This window comes from Musca autumnalis, unplaced genomic scaffold, assembly GCF_047663935.1.
Source record: "Musca autumnalis isolate F117 unplaced genomic scaffold, ASM4766393v1 scaffold_2, whole genome shotgun sequence".
NCBI lineage: Eukaryota > Metazoa > Arthropoda > Insecta > Diptera > Muscidae > Musca > Musca autumnalis.
Genome location: NW_027411755.1, coordinates 184,544,191 through 184,564,869, shown reverse-complemented (window position 1 = coordinate 184,564,869; position 20,679 = coordinate 184,544,191). Strand labels below are relative to the sequence as shown.

Here is a 20,679-nt window from a genome sequence, read left to right as displayed (position 1 = left end):
CGACTCCGCGCAAATGAGGAGCCCCTTACCAGTAGGCTGAACAAAGGATCAGAAACTTAAACAATAACAACTGATAAAAAGTTACAGAATAGGTCCACAGCCTGCACTAATTAATACAACAGATGTCTACCCTAGCACCTTCGCCAAATGTTTGTAACTTCCATTGACTGCATTATGTGGATCTTCTATAAAAACTATGAAGACCCATGAACTTGTGAACTTTCAGTACAGCTTTAACTCCCCGAAGTTTCAATAGGAAGGTGATTTACAAATTGTTGCGGGCATTACAATCAAATCATAATGCACCATGGCTTTTGAGATAGAAACTACATTCCAACTGCTCCTTCTTTCAACGACAATCTGCAAAAGCATTGGCAGTACGCATAAAGGCAAAATAACCGGAGAAATAAAGCATGAATGAAAGTACAATAGAAGTTTAAGTGTAAATAAACATGTCTCAAGTATAGGCGACAGGCAAGCAAGCGATATCATCGAAGCCGAAGCATCATCATATCGCTTGATGTTCGCTCTACATTTTTATTATGTATTTTTTTCGCTCTATGAGTCACAAGCAGCTAATCGGCTTGTTGATGATGTCGATGACTTACCATATTTGTCCAAGTATTAAAGGCGGCAGCTGTGATTGCAGAAAGAAGCCTTTCGCCTGGCCGCCGGTAACAAAACCATTTTGTGGCTGTAAAGCTTTAAATTGCTCCACATATTTCAGCTTTTCTCGTTGTGTAATAATCCAGGGATCCGTTGCTGGATTCATGGTGGATATTTGATTGTGGTTGTTGTTGGTACGGTCGATGTAATTGATAACTATTTTTAGGCAATTTTAATTTCCGGCAAATCAAGAAAAGTGTGAGGGGAATTGTAGTTTCTTTTTTGTTTTTGCTTTTGGTGGAGTGCAAATATGAATGGATGCTGTTGCTGCGGTTGTGGATGGATGAGAAGGCGACACCAAGAAGAATTTCGTTGCTTTTAATCTTCTTCTATGTGGGGGCTGCTGACTGGCTTTTTATTTGTTCTAATTTCTAGATTTCTAAAGTTTTACATGAGAATGTTGTTGATGTTGCTGCTGCTCATGCGACACATCGGCAAAATTTGGAACAACAAATGCACTTTGATGTGACACACTTTGGCTTTCTTCCGTTAAAAGGGGCTGAGTGGCGACTGACTGACAGCGACGACGACACCCTTTTACAATGTTTTATTATTTTACAGAATGGAACGCCACTAGGATATCAAGTCTTTCATGTAGGGAATACCTAAGAGGGTTTTGTTCTTGTTTGTTTGTCTTTTTTGTAGGAGTTTTTAGTCTTGTCAGACTATGTTGAGATCTCTCTATAGGAATTTCGGTCGACACTGAGATTGATTTCAAATAAAAATCATCGAGCTTAGTTAGTTATTTTCATGCCTTAGCTACTGCTGCTGCTGCTGCTGTGGTTGCCACTAATGGGGAAGAGGTCGGGATACATACAAAGGCAGAGGCTGCTTTGCTTTACTAGTCTTCTCTTGTTGTTTTTCTTGTTCTTTTTATTACTATTATGTGTAATTATTTAGCTATTTTGTTGTTGCTATTGCAGTTGTACTACTTTTTATTTTGTTCCTTAAGCTTGCCCTGCTACTTTTGTTGTTGCTGTTGTTATTCTTATATATTCCCTCTGTTGTTGTTCTATTGCGTTTGCGTTTAGACTCCCACCACCCGCTTCAATTGGGTTTGTGTGTCTTCTCAACTCGTTATTCTCTTGCTCCACCACCACACCATATACGTCCAAATCCTAAAGAATTTCTTCCTCCACAACTTGGTCTGGTGTTATTAATGGTTATTATTTCGTTAAAGATATTCGTTTTCTGCTCTAGTAACCGTCGACGTGCTGCCAACGTTGACGTGGTCAGAGGAGAGTTATGACGGAATACTGAAACTCAGACACAACAGTGGAGAAGGAGAAAACTCTGTTTTTACTCTCTGCCTCTGCTGCTGCTACTACGTCGCAACTGCACTGTGACTGCTGCGGCTGAAAGACCGAAACCGAAAAGGAAAACTACGTTATGATGTTGTGTATCCAAAGAACTTCAATGGACGAAGGATGTGTGAAATTGAAATGAAAATTAGTATAAAATAGCACGAAAAAAAATAATTTTTTTTTCTAAATAGTATATTCTTTAAAAACACTTAATAAACACTTTATCTATTTAAAACAAATTGCTTATTTTTTATGAACAAAACACAATCTACTCGATTCTCTTTCTATGCTTTTTTAGAGACTTTGTTATAGATTTTTTTTCTTGCGTACTGCTTTCTTTTTGAGTAAAAGAATTTTTGCTTTGCTTTTTACATTGTATTCCTAGCTATTTTGTTGACTTTTGGTCCACTATTTGGTTGACCACTCACTTAATTTTGAATTTTTCCGTTTAATTTTCTTTTTATTACTACAAATTTAATGAAAAAATTCATTTAATTTCTCTCTCTTTGGAAATTATTCTTTTCGCGTGTATATGAATTGGAAAAATTTTTCTACTAAACAAACGTCACTTTTTTAATCAATAAATCAATTGACAAGTATTGCCAGATGTTTTGCTACGGGACAAGTGTTTTTTTGGGTTAGTCGACGTCGTATCGTATGGTATCGTTCTTGAAAGATAATTTAAAACTACTTGAGAGCCCATTTAAATGTAACCAAATTTAATAAATCCATGCTCTGTTCCAGAACTAAAATGTTCTTACAATTTTTACCACTTTTACACATTTTGCGTTCCCGTACACTCAATTTATATGAAAATCGTTTACGACTTTTACAACTTTTACGACTTTTACCACTTTATAAAGTACGGGAACAGGCCACCAATGGGTTTCCATTACGTATACGTAAAAAACCTCACAAAGAAGGTTAACCCGACAAAAAGCTCCAACGTAAATGGCGTTTTACTTATTAAAACTTAACTCTGATATTTTCATTTTTTGTAAAAGGAAATATATGAAATAAAATAATGATTTCAAGAATTTACATCGGCATAAAAATATTTAGAGAACATTAATTTATTAAGATTTGTTCCTGTACTTTTTTAATGGTAAAAGGGAAAACTGTCAGAATTGTTCTCTCATGAACAGTTTTATCAGAAAAGTAAAGAAACGAAAAAATGGTAGATCTGGTAGCATTGTCAAAAAGAAACATACAATTTCATTTTTATTATTTTTCACAGTTTTTAACAACACAGCGTTAGCATTTTTCTTCTGTTTTTGTTAATTTGTTCTTCAGTTTTGTAAACAAATGTCGAAAAATCAGTTCTACCATTTTTATCTGAAGAAATTTGTCTGGTAGCCTGTGTTAGAGGAGAAAGACATTTTTGCTCTCTCTCCTCTCTCACTCTCTTAAAAATTGGTTCCAGTTCTACCACTTTTTGCAGGTTAAAAATGGTAACAAATGGTACAAACACAGCAAAAAATGTTGGAAGTTGTGCAATTGGAGCTATGATTTCAAAACATCTTTCGATGTAGTCCAACAGAGTTATGAAAAATGCACTCCGTTCGATACATTATATAAGCAGTTGCTGTGGAGACCCCACAGAAAAAAACAGTTGGTTGATCCCTACACATCTCTTCAAAAAATAAGCAAGAGTGTATACATTTCGAAGAATTAGTTATAAAATAAAGAAGTAACAATCTAAGTTGCGAACATTTTTGCGGTAATTCACGAGACGGAAATTTTTAATGGAGTGGAGTTGGAGTCCATGTCGAAAGCTGAACTAGTGATGGGAAGGCAACACAAAGAAACATTAGGATGATGAAAGAAAAACAGATGCGCTTGGATTTAATCGAGAACGGAGGAAGCAAGCTCAAATGTGATTGAATTTAATGGAAATTTGTTTTTAATTTGTGTTTATATAATAAAGTTCTTTGTGTTCTTGTTTTACACAAATAATAAATGCATTTTATTTATTTTGGGTTATATTTTAATTGCATATTTATACTGATTAAAAATGCAATCCGAAGAGTGCCTTTAAATTCAATCCAAAACACTACATCAAAAGCTGTAATTTGGATCGAAAATGGAGTGCATCCTAGCAGTGTGCTGTGGAAGCAAAATGGAGAGCATCCTAGCTGCGCGCTCCCTTGTAAAATTCATAAGTGAATTCATAGAAAAAGATGTACTCCAACGGCAAATGTACCGTACACTTGTAGTGATTCAACTGCATCCGCGGATGCACACTTTTTGCTGGGATGTACTCCAGCGGCAAATGTACCGTACACTTGTAGTGATTCTACTGCATCCGCGGATGCAAACTTTTTGCTGGGATACTAATCGTTTTACTTTTCATTCATGTTTTGCAGTTTTTCGAAAAATGTTAGTGTTTTTCATAAATTTTGAAATTTTTAATTTTGTCTGTCAAAATTAATTTATTTCGAAAAATATTCTCATTTGCTAGAGATGGGACATACATTTATCGTCGTTCGTAGAGTAATTTAAATTGAACAAGGTACAAAAATCGTTCTTCGCTCTCAGAATTTTGTATGGAAAATGAAGTAATTAATACTTCAAGCAACGAATAGAGAGCGAATTATAAGTATGAACAAGGCATTAGAGGTTTTTATTCCGATAATATCGATAGGCAAAACTATCTATCGATATTGATTTTTTTAAATAATCGATATTATCGATAGAGCAAGCGATTTCTTGCCCACTCTACCAGAAACCACAAAATATTAGGTCTGTACGATAACCCAAAAGTTCCCAGCAAAAAAGTGTGAAAGTAGTGCAAAGCAGAGTTATGATTTTAATACATCTTTCGATGCAGTCCACACGGAGTTATGAAAAATGCACTCAGCTCGATACATTTTTGAAGCACTCGGTTAAAGATACCTAGCCAAGCAAGCCAATTTTTTGATCCCTAAAAATGTCGCAGTCTTTTTTTCTGAACACAAGAAAGAGTGTCTAAAATTATAACAATTTGTTTAAACAAATAAAGAAATACAAACTAATGCTACGAACATTGCTGTAATTCACGAGACGCAAATTATTTTTGAAGTGGAGTTGAAGTTTTTTTTGGAAATCTAAACTGGAGCAGGAGGAAAAATGAAAAACCATTTAGGGGATGAAGCAAAATCAGTTACGGTGTCATAAAATGCAGAATATAGGAGTTATACCCTAGACAGACGGCAGAGTTAATTTGCATTAAAAATGTCCTAATTTGAATTAATTTTTCACCCTGACAGACGATAGTATCTGCATTTATGAAACAGCTGTTTGTGTTGTTTGTTTGTACCCAGTAGACCATTTCATAAAGCTTTACAAAAGTTCGCCAAAATATGCGAAACAAATACACTTTCTACCTTTGAACTTTTCACCACGATGAAGCAAAAATAAATTTAATTTATTCGCGATATTTTTAAGTTTTTTTAATATTGTTACGAATGTAACTGATAGATTTATGTTAAATTAGTTTATTTTCCGTTAATTTAAAAATTTGAATTGTAACGTAACGTTTTATTACGCAGTTATTTTATTTAAGCAACAACAACTACCATGTAGAATTATCTTCATCATTCTAGTTCTTTACATGTTACTAATGTGCCTTTGCTTCCATTTGTTTTGCCATAATCGTTCAATTATCGCCCAGTATTTGTTTTTGTTGTACTTTACTTTGTCCATTACCTAATGTCTGTATTCTGTGTTTGTATCCCGTATATGTGTGTTGTTGTTGTTCGCTAGGTGCGAGTGTGCGTCTGTGTGTTTGTTGTTAGTTGGCTTCTCGATGTTGCCAGATGCATGCTCTAGATACTTCCAAACGACAAATGTGGGCATATAAATTTGAGTTGCCGGGCAAACAGTGAGCAGTTGTGAATTTTATACCGAAGTGTAAACATCGACTAGTAAAGAAGTAAAGTAAAGCTGTGTACTTAGCTATAACAGTCAGCTCCGAATAAGTGTAATAAAGTAAATAAAGCATTGTAGAAACGTAATCTAAATCGAACCCTGTTTTATTTGGTACAAATCGTATCGGGGAATAAAACAACGTCTACACGGAGATTAGTTAAATCTAATTCCGTAACAATTGGTGTCAGCAGTGAGATTACGATCATCCTACAATGAAGTTTAAGGATCTGCGAGTGGAAGACTTGAAGAAGGAGCTAAGTAAGTTGGAGTTGTGTTCTACTGGCAACAAGGCCGAACTACAAAAACGCTTGTTGGAAGAGTTCGAGCGCCGTGGAATGAACATCGATGAATATGAGTTCGAGAAGGAGGAAGTCGAGTTATCGGCAAAGGGCGAATCCAGCGTTGAGGAAGTTTCGTCGGTAGCTGCCAGGGGTGACGATTTGAAATCAATGCTGGCTATGATGATGGAGAAATTAGATGCTAAAATGGAAGAAAATTCCAGAAAGAGCGAAGAAACTTCCAGACTTGTGATGGAAATGAAAGCAGAAAACTGTCGAATGAGCGAAGAAACCTCCAAACTTATGATGGAAATGAAAGCAGAAAATTCTAGGATGTTTGAAGAAAATTCAAGAAACTTAAAAGAGGAGTTGGAAGAGAATTCTAGAAAAATTAACGAGAAACTCGAGAACATCACGATAGTGATTGAAAAGAGAGTAGAAAACATGGAGGTGCAAATTAAAGAGTTGGATAAAAAGATTTTGTCTGTTGACGAGAAAGTTCTGGCCCATGATGAGAAATTTGTGAACCTTGAGAAGAAAATGTCGGAACTGGAAATCAAAGGCGGCCCAGTGAGAGCTATCCATAACACGTTAAAAATTAAGCCTCCTGTGTTCGACGGCTCAACCTCTTTCAATGTGTTCAAATTACAGTTCGAGACCGTGGCTGCTAGAGATTCTTGGAACGACAACGACAAGGCTGTATCACTACTAATGGCATTGCAGGGCGGTGCTGCTGAGGTAATACAGACTATTCCCGCCGCTTCTAGAAACAGTTATGGAGATATTATGGCTGCTCTTGAACGTAAGTACGGTGGCGAACATAAGCAAAACATCTACTTAATGGAATTAAGGGGAAGAATACAGAAGCCAAATGAGACCTTACAGGACTTCGCAACGGAGGTAGAACGTTTGGTGCTAATGACGTATCCAGGAGAAAACCATCCATTGTTGGACCGTATGAAAATCGAAACATTTGTGAATGGTATACGTGACCCCGAGATCAAACGTGCAACGTATGCGTCACCAAAATCGTCGTTTGCTGAAACCGTGTCGTACGCCCTTACGCAAGAGACGGCAAGAATAATCACCAATCCCCAGACTCACAAGGTCCGCAAACTGGATACCGAGTTCGATGAACCCAAATCTCTTACTAACGAGATGGTGGCAGCATTGAAGCAGGCATTAAGGGAAGAACGTTATACGGCAGCACCAACTAAGGCCAGGGGTAGGTGTCACAATTGCGGCAAAATGGGTCATTTTGCGCGTGATTGTAGAGCGAAGCGCAAGCGATCGAGGTCATCGTCACCACCCCCGTCAAGGGAAAGTAAAAGAGTGGTTCAACGTTCTGCAAATGAGTCACCGTTAAACTAAATCGAGCCAGTCCAGCGGGGCGTGAACTGGCTCCCATCGACGACGGCCCCACAATCTCCATAGCGATTGTACAGCAGAAAAACCACAACCTTACAACAACTGGTTACATCAATGGCGACAAGCGAATTCTGACCTTGGATACAGGCGCATCAAAGTCAATCATCAGATCAGATCTGGCAGAAGGAAAGATAACGCCACTAAATGGAGTCAGACTGCGCACAGCAACGGGGGAGCCTGCGGCAGTACATGGAAAGATAACCGTGAGACTTACTATTGCCAATAAATCGGTCGACTACGAGTTTATAGTGGCTGATATCGTAGACGAAGTTATCATAGGCGCAGATTTTATGATTGCCTTTGGTCTTAATCTGGATATGAAAGAACGTGTGATGACATGGTCCAATGTGGAAATTCCATTAAATATGGGCTACGATGAAAACACACCTATTAGACGTCTGACTACGGAACACCCAGAGATTATACCGCCTTGTGCCGAAACATTGATATGGGTACCAATGGATGGAGATTGTGGAGTCGGGAAATTGTGGGTGGTGGAACCAGCAGAGAACAAAAATAGTAACATCTTAATAGCGAATGCCCTGGTGAAAAGCAACGACGATGGACTGATTCCAGTTAGAGTTTTGAACCTGTCAGATAAGCAAGAACAAATTTGCCAATTTTCAGACGTTGGACAATGAACACCAGCCGAAGCTGTAATCAATTTGGAAAATAACACCGAAAAATCAGCAGCCACGGAAAAGAAGCACCTCGATGGTTACATCAAAGAGTGGACACAGAACTTATCACCTTCCGAGAAGAACAAGGCCAAGCAGTTATTATGGAAACATGCCTCTACCTTTGCGTCTACAAAAGGGCATCAAGGAAGAACATCGGTGGTGAAACATGAAATAAACACAGCAGACGCAAGACCAATAAAACAGGCCCCAAGAAGCGTTCCACTGGCAAAAAGGGACGAAGTCCAGAAGTTAATAAGCGAAATGGAGGAGAGTGGTGTGATCGAACCGTCGTCGAGTCCCTGGTGTTCCCCAGTAGTTCTGGTCAAGAAGAAAGATGGAAGCACCAGATTTTGTGTGGATTACAGAAAACTAAATGATGTCACTAAGAAAGATAGCTACCCGCTCCCAAGAATCGATGACACACTAGACACCTTAGCCGGGACGTCATGGTTCTCTACCCTCGATCTGCAGAGTGGTTACTGGCAGGTAGAGATTGCCGAAAAAGATAAGGAAAAGACAGCGTTTGGCGTTAACGGCGGTCTCTGGCAGTTTAATGTCATGCCATTCGGGCTCTGCAACGCCCCGGCCACCTTTGAAAGGCTGATGGAGCGGGTGCTGAAAGGGTTGCAGTGGAAGTCGTGCCTTATATACTTGGATGACATCATAGTCATGGGACGGACCTTCGACGAACACCTCACGAATTTAAGGAATGTACTCCAGCAGCTATCGTCTTCGGGTCTGAAACTGAACCCGAAGAAGTGTAGCCTTTTCCAGCGAGAGGTAAAGTTCCTGGGGCACCATGTGACGAAGGAGGGCATATCGACGGATAGCGAGAAGATTAAAGCCGTCAGAGACTGGCCGCAGCCTCGAAACCTCCACGAGCTGCGAAGTTTTCTGGGTCTCTGCACCTATTACCGTCGGTTTGTCCCCAATTTTGCCAGCATTGCCGCAAGCTTACACCGATTGACTCAAAAAGGGCAGAAATTCCTGTGGAGCAACGACCAGGAAGAGGCATTCCAAAAACTCAAAGACATGCTCTGCACAGCCCCTCTTTTGGCGTACCCTGTACCGGGCGGTAAGTTTGTGTTGGACACGGACGCCAGTGCATACGGGAATGTCGAATGGGTGAAAGAAATGACAGCTCATATGACATTGATAGATGGTGTAAACAGCCCTTAACACAAATTATAAAAAGCTCCCATTAAATTTGATCGTAAGTTAGTTTACTTCCTCTGCTCTGCTTTTTATGACACCGCAATTGATTTTGCTTCATCATCCAAATGGTTTTTCATTTTTCCTCCTACTCCAGTTCAGATTTCCAAAAAAGCTCCAACTCCACTTCAAACATAATTTTCGTCTCGTGAATTACAGCAATGTTCGTAACTTTAGTTTGCATTTCTTTATTTCTTTAAACAAATTCTTATAATTTTAGACACTCTTTCATGTGTTCAGAAAAAAAGACTAGGGATCAAAAAATTGGCTTGCTTGGCTAGGGATCTTTAAGTGAGTGCTTCTAAAGTGTATCGAGCGGAGTGCATTTTTCATAACTCCGTGTGGACTACATCGAGAGATGTATTGAAATCATAACTCTGCATTGCACTACTTCCAAATTTTTTTGCTGGGTTCTTCCAAATTTGTCTTAAGCGCTCGGCACATACGGTGCGTTGTGCGTTGCGGTACAACAACCACATGAAAAAAGTGTAAGTGAAGCCAAGTTTTTTGAAAAACAACAATTTGGCTGACGCATTAAAGTTAAACATAATTTAACTGTTTTGGGACAACGTGTGTCCCAACGTGTCACTAAACGGACCGTATGTGCCGAGGGCTTTACGTTGGCGGTGCGTGTCTTCCAGGAAGAACGCTGCAAGATCTATATTAAAAATTTTACCAATTTTCAGACAAAAATGTGGATTTTTTTAATCCGCTAAATTGCTTGGATTTTATGTTGTTTTGGAGATTGTTTTGTTTCCCCAAGCCTCATAAGATATCGGGATCTTTGTTCATGTCATTTTGTATTACCAGCATAAAACAATTCTTACCGTATACCCCCTCCAGAGGGGAAAGGGGGGAGAATGCTACGCTCGTGGTCTCTTAAAACACTCTTCGCAGCAGCAGAGAGCTGTAAACGGCGCATTGGCTTGATTTTTACACTCTAAATATTTCTGGCCACTTTCTCCGTACAAGTGGATCCACTGTGCATCGGCATAAAAATATTTAGAGAACATTAATTTGCCCGGGCCACACTAGAGTAAATTTCATTAAAAAATTTCAAGCAATTTCATTGCTCAAACGTCAAATGAAATCCAATCGATTTCAGATGAGTTTTCATTTGACGTATACACAAAGGAATTGAAAGATGAAATCGAGTGGGTTTCGTAAATGTAAACATAGTATTACCCAGCAAAAAAGTTTGGATGTAGTGCAATGCAGAGTTATGATTTCAATACATCTTTCGATGCAGTCCACACGGAGTTATGAAAAATGCACTCCGCTCGATACATTTTAGAAGCACTCGCTTATAGATCCCTAGCCAAGCAAGCCAATTTTTTGATCCCTACTGTCGCAGTCTTTTTTTTCTGAACACAAGAAAGAGTGTCTAGAATTATAAGAATTTGTTTAAAAAAATAAAGAAATACAAACTAAAGATACGAACATTGCTGTAATTCACGAGACGCAAATTATTTTTGAAGTGGAGTTGGAGTTTTTTGGAAATCTGAACTGAAGTAGGAGGAAAAATGAAAAACCATTTGGATGATGAAGCAATATCAATTTCGATTTCATAAAAAGCAGAGAAGAGGAAGTAAACTTAGTTAAGCCCACGGCACATACGGTCCGTTTAGTGACACGTTGGGACACGCGTTGTCCCAAAACAGTTAAATTATATTTAACTTTAATGCGTCAGCCACATTGTTGTTTTTCAAAAAACTTGGCATCACTTACACTTTTTTCATGTGGTTGTTGTACCACGACGCTCAACGCATCGTATGTGCCGAGCGCTTTACGATCAAATTTAATGGAGAGTTTTTATAATTTGTGTTAATGTAATAAAGTTAATATTCTTGTTTTACACGAATAAGCAATGTATTTTATTTATTTTGGGATATTTGCATTGACTTGCATTTTATAACATCTTTAGACTGCATTTAAATTCAATCCAAAACACTACATCAAAGGCTGTGATTTGGATCGAAAATGGAGAGCATCCTAGATGTGTGCCGTGGAAGCAAAATGGAGTGCATCTGCGCGCTCTCTTGTAAAATTCATAGGTGAATTCATAGGAAAAGATGTACTCCAGCGGCAATTGTTCTAGTGATTTAACTGCATCCGCGGATGCAAACTTTTTGCTGGGAAATGGTAACATCAGTAGTGCGATTCTCTAACTAATTTTTTGAGTTACCGACAAATATCGGTAAAATTAAAATGCTTATAAATTCGGTAATTAACGATCAAAAAGAAAGTAGTCGTGTAGTTCTACCGATAGTAACAGTGTTGTCAACTTTTATTTGAAAATTTCTTTCATAATTTTGCATTTTAATTTTACCGATATTTGTCGGTAACTCAAAAAAAATGAGTTAGAGAATCGCACTCATGGCACAATTACCCAGGTAGTGGCATCGTAAAATTTTGAATATGTTATGTCAAAACTTTCTTTATGTTGTTGGGGAAATTACAACAAAAATAATTTTTTTATAAAGGGATTTGACTTTTCATATTCGATCAGCTGGTGTGATACCACTACCTGGTAGTTCTGCCATGATCGCACTACAGGTAAGTAAAGGAACACAAATTTACCCAGAAAAAATGTTGGAAGTTGTGCAATTGGAGTTATGACTTCACAACATCTTTCGATGTAGTCCAACAGAGTTATGAAATGCACTCCGTTCGATAGTCTGTGTTTAGACACACAAATTTCTCGGGAAAGTAAATTGAATTTTGGGGAGAGAGCGGAGAGGAAAGAGCTCCACAATACTCTTTCCTACCCCCTATTGCCTAAAAACTGAATTTACTTTCCCGTGTGTCTAAACACGGACATAGTCTTATGCCACACAATGAAATTTTTCATGTACGTGAAAATGAGTTTATAGGCAGGAGATGTAAAGGGGTGAAACTCTGTACACAAGGTTCTGTAATCTGAAATTATTCTTTGTGTTTAAATTCGTAACACTCAAAGCAATGCAAGGCAATGAAAATATCAAAATTTTCATATGATTTCATATGTGTGTGTGGACGTCAATGAAAATTTGGAAGAAAATGGCAAAACGTTTTCAATGAAAATTTTGTCCCGGTCCACACCATGGTAGAATCACTACAAGGTAGGGCATAGCAAACAGCTGATTACAATTTTTTCTATTGGTTTGCTTATTCTTTCAAATCAATATACAAAAATTGTGTATGTATGTGTATGGTCGAAATGAAAATTGTTATTACAACATTTATTATTTATATTTATTACAACATTGTGATGAAACAAACTTTTGAACATATACAGAAGCTGACTCTGTAAAGAAAATTTAGCCTCCCATTCATTTTTCGCGTTTTTTAGTTAATGATCCAAAATATCAAATAAACAGTGGAACCTGTTGCATATTCAGTTATATTAATTCTGACAGAATAAGCAAATACACCCAGGCCTTGTTTTTCACAATTTTTTCGAACCTGACCTACCTTCCAAATTATTGTACCATGGTCCACACTAGAGTGAATTTCATAAAAAAATTTTATGAAATTAGGTGTTCTTAGGCCGAATTCCCCACTACAGCAATTTCATGATTTTACTCTACTATGGAACTCGATCTAGAGACGCATTATTTCATGTCAAAATTTCAGTGAAATTACTCTAGTGTGGCCCGGGACTTTCATAGTCTGGCATAAGACATACATTTTATAAGTAGTTGCTTTAAAGATTAGATTAAAGGGCTGTTTACACCATCTATCAATGTCATATGAGCTGCCATTTCTTTCACCCATTCGACATTCTCTATGTTTGTCAAAATTGACGTTATCCATACAACTTTCAATTTGTGCGTTCATACCTGCAAGTGTTATTTTCGTATGACATAACCTAAAAATATAAAAACAGCTGTTTTTGTCATTATTTACATTTATTGTTGAGTTGCAATTTTGCGCAAATTTTAATTTTGGTTGAAGGAAACTGAATTGGTGTTTGGAGTTATAGAGGCAGTTATGTTTTTGCCACCAAACAATCATTTCAAAGTCTGCTTCTTTCAACCAATCGATCTGAAAATAACATTATAAACGCCATTTATTTACTTTACTGAATATTTAAATATACATACCTTTCCATTTTCTTTTTAAAAGATTTTGTTTTTCATTTTTTGTTTGAGAATGTCAGAAAACAGCTGATAAATTTATGTTTAAGCCACCGGCACATACGGTCCGTTGTGCGTTGCGTTACAACAACCACATGAAAACTTCAAGAACAAACTTGGCATCACTTACACATTTTTCATGTGGTTGTTGTTTTCAACGCGCAACGCGTCGCACAACGGATCGTATGTGCCGGGGCCTTTACATACGAGAATGCCGTATCAAATAGAGCGCTCCCTAAATGAAAAATTTACATATGAGTTGCCAACTCATTTTGATAGATGAAAATTTTCATAGTGGTTACACTACGTGTACAATATTCGCAGGTAGAAAATTTGGCATATCATACGACATTGATAGATGGTGTAAACAACCCTTAAGAGGCAAATTATAATCAATGCAATCATTTTTTTTTTTTAAATTTTTATGTATAGTTTGTAAGAACAATAATGTTTAATATTTTATTTATAGAGTAGCTATGAAGTAAGGTGGAATCTTTGTAATTATATCTGAATTGGCCATTGAATTATCCATATGGCTTCGATTGCAAAGTAATGAAAAATAAATAAATAAAATAAAGATCCCTACAGAAAAAAACAGTTGGTTGATCCCTACACATCTATTCAAAAGATAAAAAAAAAAAAAAAATTAAAAAATTAATCTTAAAAATGATCTTCGCCTAAAAAGGCAAAAATTTTCAAATAAATAAGCAAGCATGTATACACTATACATTTCGAAGAATTAGTTATAAAATAAAGAAATAACAACGTAAGTTGCGAACATTTTTGCTGTAATTCACGAGACTGAAATAATCATGGTAGAATCACTACAAGGTAGGGCATAGCAAACAGCTGATTACAATTTTTTCTATTGGTTTGCTTATTCTTTCAAATCAATATACAAAAATTGTGTATGTATGTGTATGGTTTTGAAAAATATGACAAAATATTTTATACATAATAAAATTCAGTCGAAATGAAAATTGTTATTACAACATTTATTATTTATATTTATTACAACATTGTGATGAAACAAACTTTTGAACATATACAGAAGCTGACTCTGTAAAGAAAATTTAGCCTCCCATTCATTTTTCGCGTTTTTTAGTTAATGATCCAAAATATCAAATAAACAGTGGAACCTGTTGCATATTCAGTTATATTAATTCTGACAGAATAAGCAAATACACCCAGGCCTTGTTTTTCACAATTTTTTCGAACCTGACCTACCTTCCAAATTATTGTACCATGGAAATAATGATAAAAGAAAATCAGATGCGCTTGGATTAAATCGAGAACGGAGGAAGCAAGCTCAAATGTGATTGAATTTAATGGAAATCTGTTTTTAATTTGTGTTTATATAATAAAGTTCTTTGTGCTCTTGTTTTACACAAATAATAAATGCATTTTATTTATTTTGGGATATTTCGCAATGGCTTGTATTTGCACAAACTTATACAAAATGCTGTTCGATAACAAACTTGTAAAGTAAAAGAGAGCGAATTTGGAGGCAATAGTGAGAGAATTTTGGAGAGTTTTGTTTACAAGTTTTTGCAAGGAAAATTTTTCTTGTAAGAACTTGCAAGTTTGATCAGCTGATTTAAATTCGATTGCTTTGTGGCGGACTTCTTGGCAAAATCATAAACAAACGTTTGGTTATTAAAATAAATAGAAATAAATTATAAAAATTATTAAATATATTATGGAAAACGATAATGTGAATAAAATAACTTATTTTGTAGTTTGTGGTGAGTACTTTTTTATTTTATTATTTATTTATTTATTTAAACTTTTCCGGCAACTTCTTCTTCAAATCACCTGACTTCTTGCAAGTTTTTGCAAATTGTTGTTCGATAACAATCTGCACATTTTTAGACTCGAGAGAGTAAAATTGGTGGAGAGACGTTACTGAGTACTTGCAAGTACTTTTCACTTGCGAAGTTATCGTACAGACCTATTTTGTGGTTGCCTGATGACTGTCAAAAAGCAAGCAACCTATTATTTGAGCCAAACTGACAGTCAAAACTGATCGTGTCTACCCCGCTTAATTTTTCTTTTTTATTCTCGATTTTTCGGTTTTGTGATACCTAAAGTACGATTATTTTCTTCTTACCCTGCGTTTACAAATAACAGGACAGTTGACTTCATGTATTGATTGTCAAAATACCAAAACTTGCCTGTGTGACGTAGACGTCCAGACAACTGCGAAAACAGTTGTAAAATTATGAATGAAAATCATAGATTTCTTCTTGTTTTCCGTTTACATATTTTGGTTTTGTTCATGTTCTTTTGTTTTCAACACATTTCAATTATCATATCACTTCTTTTTTACGAAAATGTCAAAACTTTGTTAACCCGGCTGTCTGTGAAAAAATTATGGACAGCTGGGAGACAAAAGACAAATGTTTGTATGTGTTAGTAAATCAGAGTTGTATTTGAAGACAAACTGTCTGGTGTAAACGCCTAGTTAGCAATCCCTAAACAACAATCTCAACATTGGCACGTGTTTTTTTCTTGCTCTCGAAAAATAATAATATATTTTTAAAAATAGTGAATAAAAATGTCCACGACATCCGAAGATGAAGAAAATGTTGTAAGCGGCGAAGAAGAGGAGGAAGAGGATAGTGAAATTGGGGAGGAGCAAGAAGATGAAGAAGGGGACGATCAACAAGTCTCGAAAAAACAGAATCAGGGCAACGATGAAGTGGCCAATGGAAACAGTGATGACAAAAATCTGACGTGGAAGGATTTGGTTAGTAAATTAAAAATGCATTTAGCAATGACAGACATTTAATAAATTATCGTTTTAGGGCTTGAATGAAACTTTGTGCAAGGCCTGTGAAGAATTGAAATGGAAGGCCCCATCAAAGATCCAAAAGGAAGCCATACCAGTGGCTTTGCAGGGTAAAGATGTTATTGGTCTGGCTGAAACTGGTTCGGGTAAAACTGGTGCCTTTGCTTTGCCGATATTACATGCTTTGTTGGAAAATCCTCAGAGATATTTTGCCTTGATTTTGACGCCAACACGTGAATTGGCTTTTCAAATATCGGAACAATTTGAAGCTTTAGGTAAGACAAAACAAGGGCATAAATTGAATACTGGCGGAAAAAATCTGAGATGTTTACCACAGGTAGATCTTGAAGTCCTGATTACAAAAATATAGAGTTTATTGGGCGAAGTCCATACTTCCTGAGATATGGGTCTCTGAAGATCCGAAAATTTGAAAAATTCCCTTGCTAAAGTAAGAAAAATAATTAAAGTAAAAAATGTTGTTCCCGTGCGCTAAATTGGCTCCTATACATAGGAGAAAATCTTAAATCCCCGGCAGAAGGCCGTCTAATTAGAAAAAACTTACAATTTAAACAAAATCAGTTTTTTTCCGCCAGCTGGTAGAGTATTCAATATGTTCCAAAACAAGCAATTAATGGTAGATTTGTGTACATTATTATATAAATTTTAGGTAGTTCCATTGGTGTCAAATGCTGTGTTGTTGTTGGTGGTATGGATATGGTATCCCAGGCCTTGCAATTGGGTAAAAAGCCCCACATTATTATTGCCACACCTGGCCGCTTGGTTGATCATTTGGAAAATCTGAAAGGTTTCAATTTGAAAGCCATTAAATATCTTGTTATGGACGAAGCTGATCGTATTCTCAATATGGACTTTGAGGTAGAGCTGGATAAAATATTAAAAGTACTACCAAAAGAGAGGAGAACATTTTTGTTCAGTGCCACAATGACAAAGAAAGTAAAGAAACTGCAAAGGGCCTCGCTAAAAGATCCCGTCAAAGTTGAAGTATCCAATAAATACCAAACTGTCGAACAGTTGCAGCAATACTACATTTTCATACCAGTAAAATATAAAGACGTCTATTTAGTTCATATACTCAACGAATTGGCTGGCAACAGTTTCATGATATTCTGCAGTACTTGTAATAACACCGTCAAAACAGCTCTTATGTTAAGAGCATTGGGTTTGGCCGCCATCCCCCTGCATGGGCAAATGTCACAAAATAAACGTTTGGCAGCTTTAAATAAATTCAAAGCGAAAAACCGTTCAATTCTCATATCCACTGATGTTGCTTCAAGAGGTCTTGATATACCACACGTTGATGTGGTATTAAATTTCGATATACCCACCCACAGTAAAGATTATATACATCGTGTGGGTCGTACTGCCAGAGCTGGACGTTCGGGTAAAGCCATAACGTTTGTCACCCAATATGATGTGGAATTGTATCAACGTATTGAACATCTACTGGGTAAACAATTGCCATTGTACAAGTGTGAAGAGGATGAAGTGATGGCATTGCAGGAACGTGTCAGTGAAGCTCAACGTACAGCTAAATTGGAATTGAAAGATATTGAAGAATCCAAAGGAGCTAAGGGCCGCTTTAAGAAAGGTGCTGGTGGTGATGATTTCGACGATTCAGAACAATTTACCGGTGCAAGAAAACGTCTTAAGACCGGTGGCGGCGGTGGTGGTAAAAATAATTGGAAAAAAGCCAAAAGGAAGTAGATAGGTTGATAATTGATGTAATAGCCTACTGTATGTTTGTTTCTTGTATTTTATAAATATATAAATTAGATTATAGGAAAAATATTTTATATACTTATGAATCAAACTATTCGAAAAGAAAAAATATATAAAAAATATATTTTACACAAAAAAATGTGAGTTACATATATGATGAAATTGACTACGCAAGGAATGGTTTGGCTTTAATTGTGGGTTACTTTTCCCACGAATTCCTACTCTTATATACTACGGGGTATGTTCGCACACTTCACCTCTCACTTCACGCCTCAAGTATTTTGTTCAACTTGAGGCGTGAAATGAGAGGTGAAGTGTGTCTCATACCCGTATATATAGACAATTTTTAGTATATATAATTTCCACTGAAATCCCGGGATAGACAGCTAGGCTTTCAAAGTGAGAAATAAGAAGAAAATTCGGAAATTCCAGGGAAGGGAATTCCCAATGAAAAGCTCTAGAATCTATAGAATCTTCAAGTAATTGGGAAGATACCTCCAACACTTGGAAATATGTATACCAACAAAGAAATTTTTGCGAAATTTGGTGGCCGTAGAGTTTTTTACAGTTTTCAGGCGATTTGAGCCCTTCAAGATTTGCTGTGTCACCAGGCATTTTAGTTGTTGGTAGGAATTTTTACAGCTTTCTGACAATTAGTGAACAGAATGTGAACATCTCCGCGCAAATAATTTGTAATTTGTCATTCCGATTTTGATAGAAGGACTGCATGTAGTTGTTTTGTACTTCTGTGGGGGGAAGTATTCGCGAAAAAGCAATAAAATATAAATAATGAAATAACTGCGGCACCAATTTCAAGAGGCTCCGCATAACCCCCTTGAAACAGTTTCCGTATATAACCGCCGTCAAAGCTATACTAAATTCGGCGAAAATATTAGTTCGTACTATTTTCGGAGTGAATCGGGTGAGAACACTTGGAGATGCGATAAATGGGGGGTGTTCTCCGAGGACCGCATTCACACAATAGTTGTGTATGGTATCCGTGACTGCATTTGTGTGATAGGCTTGCTAATCCAGGGGTTCTCTCTTGTAACGTTGGACATCTCTTTCTAGATCATGAAAATCTCTCCTGACATGCTCGGTTGCGTGTCCTGTCCACCATATGTTGATTAGGATGATATACCATTGTGTCACTGAAGCCATTCTGGCAGGTTTGAATATTTTTCTATAGCGTTGCACCGTTATGACCGTACAAACATCCGCATATGTTGTGATCTCAATTCCGTCTGGAGGGTGTGAAATACAGGAGAGGAAGACGCTATACAGTTCCCGAGATATCACCTCAACTTGGGGAACTACGAGTTTCACTCTACGTGACTTGGACTTCTCTTTCCTGAGTTTCACGTTCGACTGGCGTCCACACATTTTATTGATTATCCAACGTTTCATACTTGACTCAATGTCCTCAAACAGCGTAGAGTGCTTGACAGTATCAAAGGCTTTTGTTAAGCGTGGTTGAGTCCTCGACTAATGTGTGTGGAAATGGTGTGTTTGGAAATGGAACCCTGGAACTGAACTGGATAGCTATTTACGACACTGGGGAGGACTAAAGCCTGAAGGGTCTTTGTTACGGGCGACAAAAGCGAAATCGGTCTGTACGATTCACCCTTGCTGGAATCCTTCCCTGGCTTTAGTAGCGGGACCACTCTGTCCATTTTCCAGACTTGGGGAACGGTGTGTGTGGCTAGCAATTTTTTGAGAACTTTAGTAAGATACTCGACTCCCGAATCATCCAGTTGTTTCCGCATTACCATGGAGATTCCATCAGATTTATATTTAGCGTTCCTGATGACGTTTGCAACATAATTCTTTTTAAATTGCCGCAGGAAGAGATGCAATGCAAAGTAGTATTCTTTTCCTCGCCCTGTCAATCCCGGGGCATGCTCGACAATCTATTGATTAAAATAAGTTGCGCGGATTAGTCAACGTAATGTCCCAAAAGGGTCTCTTCAGATGTTTTAGCCAATTGTTCCGCAGACCTTTTAACATACAGTGTAAGCTCCCTGACTCTGGGGTCACTGCGGTTGACTCGACGTACTAATCCCGCCGCAATTTCTGGGAAATTTATCTCACTTCGTGTATATAGTTATATAGGCGAGCGGCTGTAGCATAGATGATATCTTGGGACGTCCTTTCTGCTACCCGAACATCAGAAGGGATGGGCAGATCTCTGAATCGGTGATCAGTGAACTCTATCTGTAACTAGACCAATCAGCTTTGCGATGATTGATAACAATGCGGAAAGGCTGTCGGTTTACTGATGGAGACAATTATGGGGAAATAGTCTGGCTGAAAAGAAACGACTAGTTGCCACTGGTTGGCGGCTTCATTGACCGTGTAAACGTAGAGCCATCAACCACTGCCGAAGGCCAAATGTCGCAACTCATGATGAGCATTAAAGTCAAAAATTCTATCCCAATCCAAAAAAAAAAAAATAATCAAATATTTTTTCCAAATAAATAGGCAAGTGTTTTATTATTAAAAGTCAGTTATTTGTTAATAACATGTATTTGCTTTAAATTTAGATACATCTTA

General features: G+C 37.2%; 2 protein-coding genes across 7 annotated transcripts in view; one reads left to right on the top strand and one right to left on the bottom strand.

Moving 5' to 3' along the window:
* The window catches only part of Dap160 (dynamin associated protein 160), a 53,164-nt gene extending 50,596 nt beyond the window's left edge, over window positions 1–2,568 (bottom strand). For 4 of the 6 annotated variants that reach the window (XM_073970308.1, XM_073970310.1, XM_073970305.1 and 1 more), the window contains exons 1-2: window positions 2,399–2,568; window positions 609–2,021 (exon numbers count right to left, since the gene is read on the bottom strand). In XM_073970308.1, the coding sequence (XP_073826409.1) occupies window positions 609–772 (164 nt within the window). In that variant the 5' untranslated portion in view covers window positions 773–2,021; window positions 2,399–2,568. Of the gene's footprint in view, window positions 1–608; window positions 2,078–2,398 lie in introns of all 6 variants that reach the window. The other 2 variants (XM_073970307.1, XM_073970306.1) reach the window with 2 other exon arrangements.
* Window positions 2,569–16,040: 13,472 nt separating this feature from the next.
* On the top strand, window positions 16,041–18,276 carry pths (probable ATP-dependent RNA helicase DDX47). The gene is made up of 3 exons (XM_073966234.1): window positions 16,041–16,344; window positions 16,403–16,661; window positions 17,054–18,276. The coding sequence occupies exons 1-3, from the start codon at window positions 16,153–16,155 to the stop codon at window positions 18,109–18,111; spliced, it is 1,509 nt and encodes a 502-aa protein (XP_073822335.1). The 5' UTR covers window positions 16,041–16,152; the 3' UTR covers window positions 18,112–18,276.
* Window positions 18,277–20,679: the final 2,403 nt, after the last annotated feature.

Excerpts from the sequence above, each read along its gene's own strand:
- pths (XM_073966234.1), top strand. The coding sequence starts at position 16,153 with ATGTCCACGACATCCGAAGATGAAGAAAATGTTGTAAGCGGCGAAGAA. Across the intron at positions 16,345-16,402 it reads ATCTGACGTGGAAGGATTTG|GGCTTGAATGAAACTTTGTG; the intron begins GTTAGTAAATTA and ends TTATCGTTTTAG. Across the intron at positions 16,662-17,053 it reads GGAACAATTTGAAGCTTTAG|GTAGTTCCATTGGTGTCAAA; the intron begins GTAAGACAAAAC and ends TATAAATTTTAG.